The 19,693-nt window shown below is 39.8% G+C and overlaps 1 protein-coding gene across 4 annotated transcripts in view; it reads left to right on the forward strand.

Annotated features, from left to right (window-relative positions):
- LOC137498893 (UDP-glycosyltransferase UGT5-like) overlaps positions 1-19,693 on the forward strand; it is a 361,857-nt gene that overhangs the window by 284,305 nt on the left and 57,859 nt on the right. For all 4 annotated transcript variants that reach the window (XM_068226630.1, XM_068226631.1, XM_068226628.1 and 1 more), the window contains exon 6: positions 16,238-16,457. In XM_068226630.1, the coding sequence (XP_068082731.1) occupies positions 16,238-16,457 (220 nt within the window). The remainder of the gene's footprint in view (positions 1-16,237; positions 16,458-19,693) is intronic.

The following is a 19,693-nucleotide window of genomic DNA, read 5'->3' on the forward strand; positions in this document are numbered from 1 at the left end:
GTTACAGTTTATTACAACATATATTTACATTTGGAACTAGTTTCGATGCTGTTTGGCGTCATCTTCAGTGGACCGTTTTAAGTTTCCTATCTTCCATTTCACTTGTTAACATTTAAGATTAAAATTCCCGAATTTAATGGAACCCTGTGGGGGGCGCGCGCCTTAGCGCCTCCCAAACGAGCCGCCACTGACTATTACATTCAGAGATCTCTCTAAAATTGACTACAGTATGTTCACTGAGGACACACTAGATGTTCCATGGCACCATATACTGACAGTTGACGACATTGACATTAAAGTAAACATATTTAACGAATATCTGACAGCGCTCTATGATTGAGACGCCCAGCCGAAAACAGTATGAGTAACGTGAGCCCCAGCACCGTGGCTAAACTTAGAGCTAAAGGAGTTAATGGCAAGACGAGGTGCTGCACATAAAAAGTTTAAGTGACAACCGACACAAGACAATTTTGACGCATTTAAACACCTATGAAATAAAATATCGCAGGCAGTATGCAACACTAGAATTAGACATGCACATACCATGCTAAAACAAAATACTAGGCCTGCTATGGCTTGGAAAGAACTAAGACACATGGGAATAGGTAAACAAAGAGACGATCATCCTATTGACATATCCCTGGACTCCCTGAATACATATTTTACCACTCCCGGACATACCATTGTCTGAGAAAGGAAACATAGAACACTATACAGCAATTACAACTCCCCTGCACCTGACAGAGAAAAATTCTACCTATCACATGTGACACCCTCGCAAGTTAAATAAGCCATATTTAGAATAAAATCGAAGTCCAAAGGGATAGACAACATAGAAATAGAACTTATTAAGACAATAATTGACATAATTTTACCTACTATAACTCGCATATTTAACCACTCACTAATGACTGGCACGTATCCCTCCTTATGGAAAGCTGCCGTTGTCGTCCCACTCGCTAAAAAATCACCGCCTGAAGATGTAACCGACTATAGACCTGTGAGTATATTATCGGTCCTTTCAAAAGCCCTAGAAATCATTGTACACCAACAAGTCTCCAACTACTTGCAAATACACAATATTCTTGACGAACACCAGTCTGGTTTTCGACGTAACCACAGCACTGCACTACTTAAGGTTACAGACGACATTCGCAATGCAATGGACAAAAGACAAGTTACCATACTAGCTCTTCTTGACTTCTCTAAAGCTTTTGACTCTGTTGACATAGACATACTCCTTTCCAAACTATTTAAACTCCAGTTCTCGACAAACAGTCTTCAGTGGATGAACTCATACCTCCGCGGTCGTCTGCAGTGTGTAAGAAATAACAATAATGAATATTCATCTTGGCGATCCGTAGAGGTTGGTGTTCCACAGGGGTCTGTCCTAGGTCTGCTTCTATTTTCTGTGTATATCAATGATATTATGTCGTCGGTAAACAGCTGCAGACACCACATGTACGCTGACGATATACAATTATACTTGCACTGTGAACCGGAAAGACTAACCGATGAAATTAAAAATTTCAATAGAGACTTACAAGAAATCTGTAACTGGACTGACGTGCATGGACTTAGATTAAATAACGTAAAATCTCAAGCTATAATAATTTCACATCCTCGGCTTTGTTCAAATTCACTTTACCAAAACTCTACCTACAAAATTTACCCATTGATTTCAGTGAATCTGTCAAAGATCTCAGTGTTATGATAGACGAACGTCTTTCTTGGAAACAGCAGGTTACTAGCATCTCCAGGAAAGTATTTGCGACACTTGACTCACTTAGAAGATTCCACAACATATTTTCTCGAGTATTAAAAGAACGCCTCATTTGCACTCTGGTATTACCTCATTTCGACTACTGTGATGCCGTATACAACGACCTGACTGCTACTCTTAACGACAAACTACAACGCGCACAAAACGCCTGTGTTTGCTATATATGTGACCTACGTTACTTTGACCACGTTACACCTGCCTACGATGAACTCGGTTGGCTAAAACTCAAACAGCGCCATAATCATCATGCTTTATGCCTTCTTCGTCGAATACTCTCCTCATGCTCACCTCCCTACTTGTACAGTCAATTTCACCACCTCTTATCCAATCACAGTTTTGGAACTCGGTCAAAATCTGATACACTCTTATCTATTCCACCTCACCGCTCCACACGATACACAAACTCATTTGTTATTTCTTCGGCACGACAATGGAATGCACTACCCGTTTCTGTCAAAGGAGCCTCACCTGCTAGTTTTAGGCAATTTTGTCACCGCTACCTACTAAGTAATGCTATGGAAATATTGTAGATTTAGCCTTCCTCAACTATAGACTTTATATAATCCCACTGTTATTACCAAGGATAATAGAAATTAGCTAATCATGTCATAATTGTGTAAATAATCATCATCATCAACACCATCATCATCATTCTCTTATTTTTTCCTATTTTTAGTTTTTATTTCTTATCATAATATTGTATTGTTTAGTAGTTGCAAGATGTTTTGATTGTAAATGTATTTATTTCAATTTTGCACATGTAAAAACAGTATTTTCTGGTTAGATAGAAGAGAGGGCCTAATGGCCTTAATCTTGCCAGACAAAATAAATCCATTGTATTGTATTGTATTATATTGTATTGTAAGATTTTGAGAAGTTGCTGAATGGTATGGATGAAATCTTGGGTAAGGAGTACAAGATGAAAATAAATAAGTCCAAAACAAAAGTAATGGTGTGCAGTCGAACGAAGGCAGGTGATGCAGGAAATATTAGATTTGGAAATGAAGTCTTAAAAGAAGTAGATGAATATTGTTACTTGGGTAGTAAAATAACTAACGATGGCAGAAGTAAGGAGGACATAAAATGCAGACTAGCACAAGCAAGGAAAAACTTCCTTAAGAAAAGAAATTTGCTCACCTCAAACATTGATATAGGAATTAGAAAGATGTTTCTGAAGACTTTCATTTTGCGCATGGCATTGTTTGGAAGTGAAACATGGACGATAACTGGCTCAGAAAGAAAGAGAATAGAAGCTTTTGAAATGTGGTCTTACAAAAGAATGTTGAGGGTGAGATGGATAGATCAAATCACGAATGAAGAGATACTGAATGGAATTGGTGAGAGGAGATCGATTTGGCTAAATTTGATGAGAAGAAGAGATAGAATGATAGGGCACACATCTTAAGACACCCAGGAATTGTTCAGTTGGTTTTTGAAGGAAGTGTAGGTGGTAAGAACGGCAGGGGTAGACGAAGGTATGAATATAACAAGCAGATTAGAGCAGATGTAGGATGCAATAGTTATGTAGAAATGAAAAGGTTAGCACATGATAGGGTGGCATGGAGGGCTGCATTAAACCAGTCTATGGACTGATGACTCAAACAACAACAAACCTGAACTGCTTTCTATCGAACCAGTTATCTGTGAAGTTAGTGTCTTGGTGGATGCAAACTGCATGGCAGTGCGGATAATTTTCCCAATAATTGATTTTATTGATTTTCACTCAAGTACACTGTTATTTTTGTTTGGAGTTAGGTTACCCTTGATAGTGGTATGAGAGAATGCTGATGTATAAAGAGCTTTGAGGCCATAAAGCCCATCAGTAGACGCAGAGTATGTCTCGGCCTATAAGTGCAACGTCTAATCCGTGGTCCAATAGCTGTGTACTCTGACCGGCCAACTGAGCAGACGAGGGGTGGCGACGGCTCTACTGTGACTCTACACGTCTGCATTCGGGAGATGGAACAGGGCTGGACCTTACAGCTGGCCCCAACCGTTGGCTGTCCTGAGAATGGTTTTCCATGTTCCATTCTCCTGCACTAAGGTGAATCCTCAGACAGTTCCTAGATAGGGCACGGCCACCAATCCCTCATCTTTTCCGAGCATCTCCTTCACCGCCTCCCGGCCTGAGAGACGGCGTCACCATCTAAGACGCCTGTCTCCCTCTTCAGGGGAAGAATGAAAACATTTTAGTAGCTTCTGGCTTCTGTCCACAATTAATTGAAGGAAGGAACAAAGGTCAATACGTTGGTTGTTGTCCCAAGAGGAAATCCCTCATAAACCTATGACTGTAGGGGTTCTGGAGCCTGATATCAGGCCTATTGTATTATGTTAACAGATCTATCCTCTTAAATAACTTGGGATTAAAATAGTGTAGTTAAATATTTACAATATCCATAGATAAGCATTCACGGATGTGAATGCGGCTCTGGATGAAGGAAGTGCGAATGCGGATGATATTTTGTATACCTGTGCAGGCCTCTACCAATAAGCACTAAACACCAATATATAAATAGCAGTAAATGGATCACACACATACAAAATTAAACAATTTAAATAGGTTTTAACTACTTTATCACTACAATAATGCAAGAGCACTCTCAACAGCCGACCATTCACAAGCACGTCCAATAATGGACTCAAATTTGCATCTATATTTCCTCCGCTTGTTGTGTTTTTTAGATAATATTAGATAATATTAGATTATAATTATGGTAATAGTTTGATATTTAATTCCATTTTTAGATGGTATTTATGTTTTTAGAATATTTAAAGGGATTTAAATACATTTTTTAGCAAAATTTGTACCACAAATGCCATGAAAACCATCTGATGCATGACAGTTCTTTGAAATAACTGATTTCAAAATTCAGCAAAATGCAAGTTTTACGGCTGCATTTACGCGACGGGTGATGGCATATCCGCACCGCTCCATCCCCACCAATAGTTAGGGATACACCCAAAGGCTAAGGTTGAACTCCCTGGAAGAAAGGCTCCATTTTTAAGTCTAGCAATTAATATGGTACTTATTCTGGTGTAGATTAAAGGAACCTCAAGGCTATGTGCCTTTTCAGAAGTGAATGTTTCATTTTTAGACATTCTTAAACTCATTATGGAAATGATGCCCATGTTTTTTCTAGGTAAATCATGCATACCTTTGCTAAGCTGACAACTGGTTCAAACAGCACTGAAGCCAGATGACATATCTAAATGTCCAATGGTTGAGGAGGCAGAAGAATCAACAAATACTGCTTTGTGCTTAGGCTAAAGGGTGATCTCTCTGGAAGAAAGTCAGCAAGTCTGGAGGATGTCAGGAGACCCCTACCAGCCTCACTTATTGAAGGGCTAATAACCCACATAAGAGGCACAGCCACAAGGATCCTGGCATAGAATACATATCCCTGGCATAAATTAAGTAGATCAAATTAGATGTAACAATAGCCTACTTGGTGACCATAATAGTAAAGATGTTAAGTATCTGCGGTCTGACAAAGTGGTTAGCCTCTTTGAGTACTTACCATCAGAATTTTGGCCAGCAGGGTAGGAGAGGTGGTGGTATAAAATTCCTAACCATTAGCTTGCTTGCCAAAAACCTGGTTTCAACTCCAAACCTCTCCACAGTGTTTGTGTGAAGTGAAGTTATCAAACATAAAATATTTGTAAAAATATTATTTAACACACACACATTACAACGTTTCCTTAAAAATGCTTATCTAAGTAGCATTAATAGTTGTTATGTTTGCATCTGGAAGCACTTTAAAAAATTTGTATTAAAAACCATCATTGATCTTGTTGATTAACTCAAAATAAAACAATTAATACTTTTATGACTTTTTAAGATTTCAACTAGTTACGTTTTTACTGTAAGTTTACGTTAATAGATCTTATAATATGAAGAATCTTGTTTTATGATGTCAAGTTTGCTGATGAAGAAAGTGCCCCATCTCTTGAAAAGCATACGAATAATAATAATTGTGTAAACTAACGAATTTTATAACAAGTATTGACAGGACGGACCCAACAAGTACCTGTAGTATTTTTCATGAGTTTGCATGTTTCTCGTTTAAACTGTTCCTTACATGTAATAAATATCATTTTTGGTCCGTATTGATGATATTTGATTGAAATAATAACATTAAGTTATTTATTAGACCACCTAATCAATACAAAATCGTCTTGGATGATTTACATAAATTTGTTAACTAATAGTGGTACATGTTTCACCTTCCCTGAAGGCATCATCAGCCATAGTCTTAACCTTAAATTTAAAATAAGCGTCTAAATAACATGTAGTAATGAAATGAATTTTAAAATCTTGAAGAGATTTGAAGTAAAATAACATTAAAAATAACAATGATGGTTTAAAAATACAATGTGATGAGATATAATAGTGGAAGTATTAACAAAATTAACATTAGAAGGCTGCTAAAATAAGTGCAATGCATAAAACAACAGATTGTTATACAACAAGTAGTAAGATTACATAAAAAGAAAGTTGATAGTCTGGCGGTTATAATTAGACGATGGCAAAAAATCGTATATAATCAAAGTAAAGAAGAGAGAATGTACCATTATTAGTTAACAAATTTGTGTAAATCATCCAAGACGATTTTGTATTGATTAGGTGGTCTAATAAATAACTTAATGTTATTATTTCAATTAAACTGTTCCTATCGGTAACTTTTTCTGTTCAAACAATTAAACACCAGCAGAGATAATTCAGTGTCAAGTAAGTGATCCTCAGCAAGTACATCCCACCTTTGATGATTTACGTTTTTCACCTTCATGGTTTGTTTAAGCTGGTCTTTATAACATCTCAAAAGGGCGCCTTAGAGTCTTGTGCCAGAACAAAGTTCACCATAAAGGATTTGCTAAGCAAGCCTAGTATCGCTTATAGGACGTCCATCTAAGATGATGATGAACAGTGATGGTTTCCTCATGAATTGCAGTCAAATGAAGTCAGTTGATGCAGGAAATACTGTATTAGATTAGGAAATAAAGTCTTACAGGAAGTAGATGAATATTGTTACTTAGATAATACAATAACTATCAATAGCAGAAATAAGAAGGGCATAAAATGCATACTAGCAACAAATAAAGAAGGCCTTCTTAAGGAAACAAATTTGCTACTTCAAACATTGATTTAGGAATTAGAAAAATGCGTTTGACGACTTTCATCTGGAGCGTAAGGCTAAATGGTTAGCGTGCTGGCCTTTGGCCACAGGGGTCCCGGGTTCGATTCCCGGCAGGGTCGGGAATTTTAACCTTAATTGGTTAATTTCACTGGCACGGGGGCTGGGTGTATGTGTCGTCTTCATCATCATTTCATCCTCATCATGACGCGCAGGTCGCCTACGGTTGTCAAATCAAAAGACCTGCATCTGGCGAGCCGAACTTGTCCTCGGACACTCCCGGCACTAAAAGCCATACGCCATTTCATTTTTTTTATCTGGAGCGTGACATTGTTTGGAAATGAAATATGAACAATATCTAGTTCAGAAAAGAAGAGAATAGAAGCTTTTGAAATATGGTGTTACAGAAGAATGCTGAAGGTAAGATGGACAGATTGAATCATGAATGGAGAGATACTGAAGAGAATTTGTGCTTCCCAGTTTCATCAGAAGGGCAGGCTTCAACACTCATTGATGAGCCACTTTGACATGTCTTCAGAGTACATTAACCCTGAATATCTTCCATCGAGAATATGTGTAGGAGAAGACTTGATTTTAAGAGTCAGTGGTGGCTCAGACCTGATTGGTTCAGATTAGGGAAACAAAGCTTGCCACATTCTGAATAATCTGTCTCACCAGAGCTGGACACATAAAGGAGGAAGATAGCAGTTTTCACAACAATGATGCTGGTAATTTCACAATTGAAAAGGCCTAAAGAGTTTGAATGTTTTAAACTTTTTTCAATTGATGAAATTAACTTATGGTTTCCTTCTAGGAATTAGAGTTCTGATATCATAGCCAAAGACAAGCATTTATAGAAGTGGAGGTACGTGTTTCCCCTAGTGCACCCTTGCTGCATTATTCTACATAGGAGGCTTGCTCTGGTGTCTCAACAGCGCACTAGCCATCAGCAACTTAGAAAGGTGTGGCAATTCAACTGAAGAGCCCACAGTCAGAATGATGATAGAAAAATATGTCCCATACAGATGACACAACAGTAAACCTATACAGATACATTTTGTGCCACATCCCTATGACCAAAGAAAAGATGCTAAAGTGTTTAATGTGACTGCCATGGACTATCAGTTTTGGAGGGAAATACTGAATTGCTCTTTTCACATGTGCAGTATACAGAGCAATCCACTTGGAACTGGTTGATTTCATGAGTACCAGTGCTTTCTTTTCATCTTTCTGATTTTTCATTGCTTGACGTGGACATATTCCTGTGGTCTATACAGAGAATGGGACAAGTTTTACAGGAGCATTTAATGCATTGAAGGAAATTTTCTGAGAAAAAGTTAAAAATGAGATCTTGATGAAAGAGATCACATGAAAGTTCATCTCTCCCACAGCTGCCTGGTGGGAGGGACTGTGGGAGCATCTCGTAAGAGAAGTGAAAGCTCTGCTCAGGCGCCATCTCTGGAGTGGAAGACTACTTAGTAAACATGAACTTTTGATACTGTTATTGAGAAGAGTATGACCAGGAGGTGGTGTTGCTTACAACAAGACTACTGAGAAAAAAGCCAAGAGAAAAGGTCAGGCAAGAATACTTGGGAATGGTCTTCAACAGGGAACAAAGGATATCTAAAAAACTGAATGTTAGTGATGCTGTTATCAAACACTCTGACAATGTAAAGAGGGTTAGCTGGCCTCTAGGATTATTAGTAAAGATAATTCGGGGTCTAGATAGTGTCACATGAGTAGCACATTTAAAAACATAAAGGGAGAGGTCACATGTCCAATTCCAAAGGCTGTATCCACTTCAGCTTTGTAGAAGAAATGACAGTATGAAACGGTTGTGGAGAAGAATGTTTATTCAGGGAACCTCAATCCCAAGGAGGCAAAGTCTTCAAAGAAGGGTTGCAGAGTTAAAGTACCTCATCGATTCAATATGTAAAATGATGTTTGGTGTATATAACTTGTGTTTGTGTTTCTAAATGTGTTTCTTGTGTTTTCGGAGGTCTAAGTAAACTGCTTTGTAATTTTAAGTGTATGAACATTGAACATTGCACGAAAGGTGGGAGTATGTCGGAAATTATCAAAAAGTTAACTTTGCATGAACGTCTATGTTCCTTGCTTGCTACAAACACCATGTGCCATTCTTACGTGATCGATACACTGTTGGTGGGGATTTTGTTTCCTTGTATCTCAGGGACTGCTGTGGTCTGGACGCTTGGGGTTGTTTTGATGTTATTCATTTGCAACAGTCTGCATTACCTAATACCGGTAGTTTGTTACATTCGATCTGAATCACCTTGTATTACTGATTACTGGAGATTTATGGATTGCTCATACCTTACTTTGCACAGTCATTAGTAAAATAAATGCTGTTTTACATGAATTTTTAGAAATTGGCTGCAAAATAAATAACGTTGCAAACCTAATATATTAAAGACCGACCTCGATAGCTGCAGTCGCTTAAGTGTGGCCGGTATCCAGTATTTGGGAGATAGTAGGTTCAAACCCCACTGTCGGCACCCCTGAAGATGGTTTTCCGTGGTTTCCCATTTTCACACCAGGCAAATGCTGGGGCTGTACCTTAATTAAGGCCACAGCCGCTTCCCTCCCATTCCTAGTCCTTCCCTGTCCCATCATCACCATAAGACCTATCCGTGTCAGTGCGACATAAAGCAAATAGCAAAAATATATATATATTAAAGAATTTAACAGTACAAATCTCGTCACTAACTTTTATCTCTGAAATAACATATCTTTAATCTCATTCCTGAAAATAGAGAAAATTACTGGTATTCCAATAATTATAACATAATAGCTAAACCTGATTTGTAAGTAATTCTTAGTTATACATAAAATCAGCTCTTCACCTTGATGCATGAGGGGGGATCAAATATAAACAGGAATTTAGTTTTTACTTAAATTCATTTATTGTAAAACACAAGGCAATTACAGTTTATTTTTCCACATAGTTTTCTGCTTTGTAAATGCATTTGTACTAGCGTATGGGCAGCTTTTTGATGCCCTCATCATAAAAAGAACAGGGTCGTATCACTAGCCAGTTGCGCACAAAGTCTTTCACACTCTCGTCATTTTCAAATCGTTGCCCTCTTAGAGCTTTTTTAAGCGGTCCAAACAAATGGAAATCGCAGAGCAATAAGTCTGGACTGTAAGGAGGATAATCAAGTGTGGTCCAGTGCATTTCCTGTAGCCTGGAGGCAGTTAGAGCTGCGGTACAGGACCACGCATTTTTGTGGAGGAAGATGACCTGTCGAATCAGTTGGTCTCGTCTTTTGCAGAGATATGCAACCCTCGCCTAATTCAACAGCTCTCAGTAGTAAGCAGCATTGATTGTGCGTTGCTCATGCAAAAAAATCAATCAGCAAAATGCCTTGCCGATCAAAAGAAACAGTTGCAAGGACCTTTCCAGCTGACAGTCGAGTCTTAGCTTTCACTGGTGCTGCCTCCCCTTCCCTCCGCCACACCTTTCTGGCTTGCCTGGATTCAGGAGTGCAGTGGTGGACCTGTGTTTCATTGCAGGTGACAATCTGACTAAAAAAATGCATCACCTTAGATAGAGAGATAAGAAATGGGTGAGCCCTGTCTTCGCAGAGCTCCACACGTAGGTCTATGAAGACCCTTTGTGCCCCTTAAACAGGTTTGCCTAGTCCAGCCCTAGTACTCTTATAAAGGATACCAGTGTCCAGATATTGGCATTCCTGATGTCTTCCAGGCTCACAAAATGTGAGCCAAGGTATCGATGTCTAGTGCTAGCAAGAGCCTCGCACTGACATAACACATGCGCAGAGGTCTCTTCCTCCTTACCGCATCTTCTACACATCAGATCCTGAGTGATTTTTATGATGTGTAGAAGGTATTGTGGCCTGTTAACAGTCCAACTACCATTCTCATTCTGGTCCTATTCAAATTCATTAGGACCTTTTTATAACTTTGGCTAGGCCCTTTGATAAGTTCACGTGCCTGCCTTGCTATAGTTAACCTCTTCCAAATATCTAAGTGAGACTGGTTTGTCCATTGGGATATTATCAGTCTCACGCTTCGGAGTGACACTCCCAGGAAAGGCTCTGGTCCTGTGAAAGAACCTTTTGAGCCTTGTTTCGCTAGTTTGTCAGCTTCTTCATTTCCAGTGATACCTGTGTGCCCAGGGACCCATAATAGGGTAACTGAGCTAAATTCACACAGCTGATCTAACATCCTTTGGCATTCACATACCAGTTTTGATGTTGTTTTAACTGCACAAAGTGCTTTTAGTGCTGCCTGGCTATCACTACAAATAGTGATGTGTCTTCTGTGTCCAGGCATATTCCATATATATACAGCACAGGCTAGTATTGCATATACTTCAGCCTGGAAAACAGTAGCATATTTACCCATAGGAAGGGAGAGCCTTGTCTTAGGCCCCCATACCCCGGCGCCTGTGCCCGTCTCTGTCCGCGAGCCATCTGTGTACCATGTACAGCCCCCAGACTTAAGACGGGCCCCAGCATCCGCGGCCCACTCCTCCCTTGTGGGTATCACCACTGTAAATTTATAATCCAAATTAAAGCTAGGCTTCATCAGATCCCCAATCATCATTGTCATAGGGCAAGTCTGGTGAAGCCTTGTAAGAATAGAGGCATGACCTTTATTCGGGTTTTTGAAGGACCATCCTCCGAGTGACCAGAGGCGATAGGCACTCATTCCCGCTATTGCCTTAACATATAAATGTAAGGGGGGAAAACCTAGGATGGCCTCCATTGCACATAATGGTGTAGTATCCAGTGCCCCTGTTATTCCTAGACACGCAAGTCTTTGGACACTGTTTAACTTGGTGGTCACAGTTTTACTCTCCGAACCTGGCCACCAGACTAAAGATGCATAGGTGATCGTGGGCCGTTCAGTAGAGATATAGAGCCACTGGACCACCTTAGATCTTAGGCCCCAAGTCTTCCCGATGGCCCTGCGACAGGCCCACATAATCTTGCGAGCCTTATCCACCTTATAATCTATATGTTTCTTCCAGCTCAGTCTTGCCTCAAGGATTACCCCTAGGTACTTAACTGAGGTTGTCTTAGCTAGTTTTTTCCCAAATAGGAAAGGCTCTGACAGTCCGTCTAGCCTCCTCCTCTTGGTAAATACCACGAGCTCCGTCTTATCGGGGTTAACCGACAAGTCTGTCTCGTGGCACCATCTTTCCACCCTACGTAGAGAGCTCTGTACGAGCTCGGAAACCGTGCTGGGGAAATTTCCTACCGCCATCAGCCTTATGTCGTCTGCATAGCCTTGGGCGTATATTCCTCCAATATTTAACCTGGTAAGTAGTTCATCCACTACCAGACACCTTAATGTTGGTGATAATACTCCTCCCTGTGGACACCCCCTGTCTATATTAGCTCTCAACATTACAGCGTTGAGGGTAAACAGAACTTGACGGCCCTGCAGTGAGGCCATAATCCATTTTATGAGCATACTGCTCACTCCTCTTCTCTCTAGACTACGTTCTATGGAGCCCAAAGATGTATAATTAAGGCCCCTTCTATATCTAGGAATACAACCATAGCAAGTTGTTGCTGATCCAAGGCACTCTCCAGCCTACAGACTAGCTGGTGTAGTGCCGTCTCAACCGACTTCCCTGGTTGATATGCACGTTGATGAGAATGCAGGGGAAAGTCTCTTAATACTTTCTCCCTGATGTGTCTATCCACCAGTCTTTCCAAGGTCTTAAGTAGAAAAGACGTTAGACTAATGGGTCTATAATCCTTAGGTCTAGTATATGAAGACCTTCCGGGTTTAGGTATATACACCACCTTCACCTGACGCCGCAAGGAGTACACATACCCCATAGTGAGACAGGCTCTAAATATTCTGACCAGGTATGGTATGAGGACCCCCCCCCCCCACTTCTTGAAGAAGTGCCAGGAAGATCCCATCCACCCCTGGGCTTTTGTAAGGGGCAAAGGATTCTAATGCCCACTTGACCCTTCTTGGGGTAACAATCTCTGCGGCTTCCTTCCAGCCACTTTTATCGGGTCTGAAGGATCCGCTCGATTCTACCTCACTATTCGTGACTACTGAACCTGGAAAGTGGGCATCAAGCAGTAAGTTCAGGGTCTCCCTCTCTGTGGATGTATATCCACCCGAAGGAGACTCCAGTGAGCCCAGCCTTGCCCTTCTATCCAAGGTTAAAATTTTATGAAGCCTTGCCGCTTCATGTTGACTTTCAGTGGAGTCACAAAACTGTCTCCAAGATTTCCTAGAAGCCTTTTTGGCTTCTGACTTGTACCTTCTTTGTGATTCTTTGTAAGAATCTAGGCTTTCTTGATCCTGAAGTTCCCTGTATTTATTCCAGAGCCTTCGTGTATTTCTCCTCAGGTGTTCAAGATAACTATTCCACTTGAAACTTCCTGTTACTCTTTTTGCCTTAACGATAGGGCAGTTTAATTCATAAGAGATAGCCAGTGTCCATGTGAGAAAACTCACACTGAGCTCCAGCTCCTCTTTATTTTTAATTATATTTGAGGGTCCTCCCTCCAGTCCCCTCCTTACATCCTCCCTAAAAGACGTCCAATCGGTTCATCTAGGGTTTCTATAAGATGGGACCTCGAGGGAGCCCTCTATATAAAACACAATGTGTCTATGATCTGACAAGGAAGGCTCCAAAGAAACCTTCCAGTCTTTAAATTCCTGTATGATTCCCATGGAACCCAGGGTAAGATCTATGATCCCCTCACTCCTATTATTAATGAAGGTAGGAGTATCACCAATATTCATGATCTCAAGATCAGTTGTACATAGAAATTCTATGAGGTGCTCTCCCCTTCAGTTTGTATATTTACTTCCCCAAATGCTGTGATGAGCATTGGCGTCGCATCCTACTATGAGGTTTAATCCTTGTTTCCTACAGTATATCACCAGTATCTTGAACTCCTCCAGCGGGGGTGGAGATTCAGAGTCTCCTGGGAAATATGCAGAGCAGACTCTCTTGTAGGAAAGAAGTTTATCCATGCCCACAACTATTTATGCATCACCTTCTTCCACAAACCTTGCTGTAAGCCTCTGACAGACCTCCAAACGTCTCAACTTCAGATTTACAGTCAGAAGGCAAGGGACCCATCTGTAACACACTTTACGGAACTGTAGGGTGTTTGTGATGATTGCTTGATAGCTCCTGTAACTGATTTCAACTTATTCTGCAATTTCTGATACTCTCCCCCATCGATCGTCATCAATAATATCTTTAACCGCACGAATATTTTCATCTGTAATGCTGGTCTGAGGATGGTGATCATGTTGCTGATTTTCCACATGTTCTCGTCCTTCCTTGGACTTTTTATGCCAGGCAAGCACACACGCCCTTGACAATGTTTGATCACCAAACTATGCAGTTAATCTCCAGCAAATTTCCGCCACTACAACTCCTTCACGAGCAAGAAATTTTATAATTATGCGTTGCGCAGTGGAAGGGTGCACCTGTTGCTCCGACATCAAGATCGTTACTGACGAAATGGTGGAAAATATCTAACAGCATGCTCTCCCTACTCCTAATGGTCCCACCTAACCATAGCAGAAGCATGGGGCCAGTCCTACCAATTTTTGATGTTCAGGGAAAAAAATCTCATTTATATTTGATTGATAAATTTAACACTGGTAAACTGTATTTCATATACACTGCTGTTTGGAGAAAGCGAAACACCAAAACCGAGAGCTGTGATCACAATGCAACTTATTCCACAGGTTAGGGACATGACAAAACACAAATTATTACAATTACAGACCTGTACATGCACGTTGACTGTGGAACCTTAGTATGGCATAGCACCAACATACAATGCAATCAGAGCTGCTAGATGTCACGGCACAGAATCAAAAAGCACCTGAATATGCTGCTGGAGAACGCTCTGCCATGTGGTTTGTAGGCATGTCCACAAATCATCAACAGTGGCTGCAGGAAGACCTGAACGAAAAAGGTGCCGACCGACCATATCCCAGACATGTTCAATGGGCGACATGTGAGGCGAGCTAAATGGGCACGCCAGGGAAGCAGTGGTACCCGTTGTTCTTCGAAGAAGGCTTGCACATTCCTCGCCAGATGTGACCAGGTATTGTCCTGCTGGAATATGACACATGAAACGGCCTACAGGAAGGGCAGTGCCTCGGGCTGTAAAAGCTCCCTGATATAGCCAGTAGCTGTTTAGATTACCCTCAAGATGTAGGAGGCAAAATTGCATGTTATAGACAATGATGCCCCAAACCATCACACTTAGCATTTGTCCGCTGTGCCGCTTAACAATACAGTCTGCCAAATTGCGTTCATCACGGCAGTGTCTAACGCGTATGCGGCCATCACTGTAGAATAAATTGAAGTGGGACTTATCCGAAAACACTACATTTTGCCACTCAGAATGCCAATATCAGTGTTCACATGCCCATTGCGTTAGTAGTTGCTGCTCAATGGAAGCTGATGCAATGGCATGTGTGCCACCAGTCTAGGCCTCAGAAGACAGCATCGAACCATCGATGTAGACATGTCCACACCCGTTGCTGTGCTCCAACAATGAGCCAACACTGCTGAAGAAACTGTTCTGTCCATTACGGCCAAGCGGACAAGATGGTGGTCATCTCGCACTGTGGTCACATTATGTCGTCCAGTATCCTGTAGACGGTATTTACAGTCCTGTTCTCTCTACTGGTTGCACATATGCCTCACTGCTGAAGCAGCATGCCCTGTATGAGCAACAATGACATGGAACAACAGACCCACCTCCCGGAGCCCAATCATACCGCCCTGTTTGAATGCACTCACGTGCTGATATCCATCCTGTGATATCGGCAAGGCATAGTGGCACTTGGGTACATGTTTCCACTTTGTATGATGGCTCCACACCGACTGAGCATTGTGTAACATTGACCTGGATGGTCACACACAAGAGAGCACTGCTGGACCTACGTGCATGCCATCTTCCTGAATTAATATCACTTAATATGGTTCCACTGTTCTACGCATCCTCTGATTTTGGTGTGTTTCGGAGCATTGCTTCTGAGTGTATCACTTTCTTTTTTTTTTTCTTTCCTTTTTTTTTCCAAAGAGCAGTGTAGTTCAGAATTTAAAGAGAAATGTTGGATGAAAGTTTAGTTTCTTCTAAATCAAAATAAATAAGAAAAAATTAGAGAGAGAAGAACTCTAATTGTAAAGAGAAAATTAAAGGAGTCTTACAGAAACAAATAAAGAATGAAAGGGTGCTCACCCAGTCTCAAGAAACCTCAGATCACACACAAATGTGTATACCAAATATAAAGATGTAATTTCATATTTATTTTATCTTTTCAGCACATTCCAATATCCGTGCTTTCATTTTCCAATGTGGGCTTCAAAGTCTTCAAGAAGCTACATATAATGCTGTACCATTAGTTGGAATTCCCATCTTCTCTGACCAAGCTTACAATGCCAAATACATTGAAACAATAGGCATCGGAGTCAAATTAGAGTTTGATGACTTATCGAAAGAAACACTACTTGAAGCTCTGAAGAAGGTTCTTCATGATCCAAGGTAAGATATTATGTTATAGACACACTAGGTGTTAAGAAGATTTCTAGTTCACTGATGCTCTCTGCCAAATACAGTAGCACCATAGTTTGAAGTTTGTTATCTCGTGCTGTTAATAATTATTCTCATAGTATTTTCTTTTCCATTTTTGTGTTTTGCCCTTTGAAACATATTAGATTATCACCCAGTATCATTCAACACTGCACAAGGTCAAACATCATTCACTCATCTCTATGCTAACTTTGAAATATTAGAATGAAAGGTGTGTGGACTCTGAATATCCTGTCAAGGTAACAAATGTGAAATTAGGGATATTAATTGCCTCTACATATAGGAACCATGACAAGTGGGTATCTGTAACAAATAGCGTACATAATGTTAGTGATCACATTATATGAAGTTGTGCATTGGAACTGACTTAGGCCAATAACCTTTGATGTTAGGCCCCTTTAAACAACAACCAACAACCAGCAAGCAAGGAACTGACTTAGGTGGGAGAGTCTTATGAGAGTAGATGACAATGGGGGACTAACAAAACTAGCCAAACAGGTTTGAGAAGCAAGAGGGAGGCTAGAAGTTTCTATATTTAATTGTTTCCAAGTAAGAGATATAACAAGACAAGAAACTGCATTAGCAGCTGTGACTAAAGAAGTATGGAGGAGCTCAGGCCATCAATAAGACTCTTGCATTCTGAACACTGAAAGATATAACAGCCTATAATAAAATTGAAAAGTACTGGTAAAATGGGGTGAAGTGATACAGTTTCAAACTCAAATTGGTTGTATTCCTGAAAAAAGTATAGGTTTACAAATACTGTACCTCATGCAAGAAAAATGTGGATCTTAATTTGCAGTTTCTTCATGTATAACAACATTTTGTGGCTATGCATCTATTTTAAATTTGTTTATGATATTCATCACTGGGTGGAGAATGACACCTAGATTCAATTTCATGTGTTACGGTACCTCAAATTTTTATTGAATTTCTTCAAAAATTTTAGATCTGAAAATAAGAAATCTGATGGTATTTAAAAAGGTTATGTTACCCCCGCAGTTGAAGTTTTTATGTGTGAATGTCATTTTCTGAAAAATGAGCATTTAATATTCATCCAAAATGAGGCACTGGAATGAGCATGAACCAGAATAGAAAATTAAGTGTAATATAAAATGTAAACACTGAGAAAATACAAGAACTTTTTAGGTGTTGTTTTAGTCATTGCACTATTGCAATTGAAGCACATTTTCTCTGGCATTTCCAGTTTCAAACAATGTTGTAACACTGATATCATTGCCTGCCTCTGTAGCACTATTAGGTGCCGTTCTCAGGAGGCCTGGGTTCGATTCCCAGTATGCCGAAATTTAATAATGACAGGAGGACTTGTATGGGGTTTAAACAGTACATGCAGCTTACCTCCATTGGAGATGTGCCTGAAAAGAGCTGCACAGCCTCAGAATGAGGACATGAGTTTAGCTTAGTTAAGTTTACTGATATCAATATCTGGCCAAATAAAAATATCCCCATGGTTCCAGTATGCTTTCGGAGAAGAAGAGACAAATCACATCACAACAATGGTCAATGTATTGTTAATGTTAATCAGCTTTATGAGCTTTTGGTATGGTAGACCTTCACATTTAGATTTCTTCCAACTCTCTGCTGTTAGGGCATCTAATGTAAAGGGAGTCCTTCCTTCTTTCATGACTACCTCTTCAAGCGATCATATCTTTACGATTTTTTATAATCAAATTTCCTTGTGGATATGGACCGATGACCATGCTGCTTGAAATCTTAAGATAATCATGACAAAAGTCATGATGAGTTAACACGATTAAAGAATATTTCCATGTTAGCAAAGCTTGGCATTGACATAGACTAAAGAACAAAGGTCTAAATTCATAAATTCTGTTATCATAGTTGGTATGGTAAAACTGTATAATAACTGAGCTCAATAGCTGCAGTCGCTTAAGTGCGGCCAGTATCCAGTAATCGGGAGATAGTGGGTTCGAGCCCCCACTGTCGAAAACCCTGGAGATGGTTTTCCATGGTTTCCCATTTTCAATGCAGACAAATGCCGGGGATGTACCTTAATTAAGGCCACGGCTGCTTCATTCCAATTCCTAGGCCTTTCCTATCCCATTGTCGCCATGAGACATATCTGCATCGGTGCGACGTGAACCAAATAGCAAAAAAAAAAAAAATTAAAAAAGTACAATATATATATATATAAGAAATAAATCATCAGATCTTGTATTCTCTATAACTTTTGTCATTTACTACATTTCGATAGGACCAATTAAGTTTTAGGCACCTTCCCCTGAACTACCATTTCATTCAGCATGAATAAAATTATTTAGAGCCAAGACTGTAGTACCTTATTCCCAGACATTTACATACTGATTTTCATTGAATTCTGTTCACAAATTTTCTCGTAGTTTGGTATTAATATGGACTTAGCAAAAAAAAGAAATTCATTAATATCTTTCTTATCATAGCCAGTATGATATAAATGTATTGGACATAATTAATAGGAAATTTAATTTTATATAACTTTAGTTCTATAGTATTTATAACATAAAAATTTGAATATTAAAATTTAGCCCTTCCCTTAAACTACCATTTTACTCAGCGTGAATAAAATTATTTATAGCCTAGATTTTATTGTCTTATTCCATGACTTTACACACTGATTTTCATTCAGTCCTCTTCAACCATTTTCTCGTGATGCGCATACAGACAGACAGGCAGAGATGACGGAAAGTATAAAAAGTGCATTTCCTTGTTACTGTGGACACAATAAATACAGAAATACCATTCTTCTCAAATTCTGAGCAAAGTACAGACAAAACTCTTAATTTTTATATCAAGATTATGTTTTCTACTTTTTAAAGCTCTACTCAGTCTTATTTGTCTACTAATGCCATTCCATGCCATCTCTCAGTTGACAACATAGGACTTACTGCTTAGCCAAACAGCTCATCTCCTTTCCCCCCAAGTCTTCCCAGTCCAGAATTTGCAACATTTTCATAATGTTACCCTTTTGCTGGAAATCATCCAGAACAAATTGACTTGCTTTCCCTTGGATTTTCTCCAGTTCTCATATCAAGGAATCCTGATGAGGTTCCCGTACACTGGAACCATACTCTAGTTGGGGTTTTACCACAGACTTATATGCCCTTTCCTTTACATCCATACAACAACCCCTGAAAATCCTCATAACTATGATTAGAGAACTGTACCTTTTA

This window comes from Anabrus simplex, chromosome 3 (genome assembly GCF_040414725.1).
Source record: "Anabrus simplex isolate iqAnaSimp1 chromosome 3, ASM4041472v1, whole genome shotgun sequence".
Lineage (NCBI taxonomy): Eukaryota > Metazoa > Arthropoda > Insecta > Orthoptera > Tettigoniidae > Anabrus > Anabrus simplex.